This window comes from Nicotiana sylvestris, chromosome 1, assembly GCF_000393655.2.
Source record: "Nicotiana sylvestris chromosome 1, ASM39365v2, whole genome shotgun sequence".
NCBI classification, from domain to species: domain Eukaryota; kingdom Viridiplantae; phylum Streptophyta; class Magnoliopsida; order Solanales; family Solanaceae; genus Nicotiana; species Nicotiana sylvestris.
Window position 1 is genome coordinate 45,537,624 of NC_091057.1, and position 1,324 is coordinate 45,538,947.

The 1,324-nt window shown below is 40.7% G+C and overlaps 1 protein-coding gene across 1 annotated transcript; it reads right to left on the reverse strand.

The window, feature by feature from the left end:
* Nucleotides 1-423, reverse strand: LOC138869667 (secreted RxLR effector protein 161-like). The gene has a single exon (XM_070147306.1). It carries the CDS (start codon nucleotides 421-423, stop codon nucleotides 1-3), a length of 423 nt encoding a protein of 140 aa, XP_070003407.1.
* Between the last annotated feature and the right edge of the window lie 901 nt (nucleotides 424-1,324).

The following is a 1,324-nucleotide window of genomic DNA, read 5'->3' on the forward strand; positions in this document are numbered from 1 at the left end:
TCAGCTATTGAAAGAGCCACTGAGTTTTTGCTTCCTTGTGTCCCAAGAGATGAGACATGATCCTAGAAAGTGAGCCATTCGAGAAGTGCTTTTCCTGTCCACAAGATAACCTGCATAGTCAACATCAGCATACCCAATGAGATTAAGACTGCCACCTGAAGGGTAATATAGGACCAGGTCTTGTGTTCCCTTAAGGTATCTCAAAATTCTTTTGGCAACCTTTAAATGAGATCCCTTGGGATTTGATTGAAACCTTGCACATAGCCCTACACTGAAGACAATATTGGGTCTGCTGGCAGTGAGATAGAGAAAAGACCCAGTAATGCCTTTATACATAGTTTGATTCACAGGAGATCCAGTTTCATCCATGTCCAGTCGAGTAGCCGTTGTAATGAGAATGTCTATCACTTTTGATGCTTCCATATCAAACCTATTCAAGAGCTCCTTGATGTATTTCTTCTAACAAATGAATGTACCCTTTGTGGACTGCTTCACTTGAAGACCCAAGAAGAAATTCAGCTCCCCCATCATGCTCATTTCAAACTCACTTCCCATGAGTTTTGCAAACTCTTCACACAGAGAATCAGCGGTTGCCCCAAAAATGATATCATCAACATAGACCTGAACAATGAGCAGGTTCCTTCCCCGTTTCTTTAGAAACAACGTGTTGTCAATTTTCCCTCTTGGAAAACCATTTTCTAAGGGGAATTTTGACAACCTTTCATACCAAGCTCGAGGAGCCTACTTCAACCCATACAATGCTTTGTCCAGTTTAAACACATATTCAGGGTGTTCATGACATTCAAACCCTGGAGGTTGCTTCACATAGACTTCTTCCTTAAGAAGTCCATTCAGAAATGAACTTTTGGCATCCATTTGGAATAAGGTGAATTCCATATGAGATGCAAAAGTGATTAGGATTCTAATAGCTTACATGCAAGCAACCGAAGCAAACATTTCATCATAATCAATCCCTTTCTCCTGATTGTAGCCTTGAACCACTAGCTTGGCCTTGTTCCTTGTAAAGTTTCCATGTTCATCAAGCTTATTCCTAAATACCCACCTGGTTCCTATAATGGTTCGATCTGAGGGTCTAGGTACCAGGTGCCAGACATTGTTCCTTTCAAACTGATGCAGCTCATCTTACATGGCTGTAATCCAATTTGCATCTTTCAGGGCTTCCTTGATATTTTTAGGTTCTATTTGGGAGAGAAAGGCTGAGAAGGCAAGTGAATTTCTGGCTTTTGATATGGTTTGTACTCCAAAATCTAGAGGAGTAATTATGTTGTCAAGAGGATGAGATATTTTGTGTTTCCAATTGGGC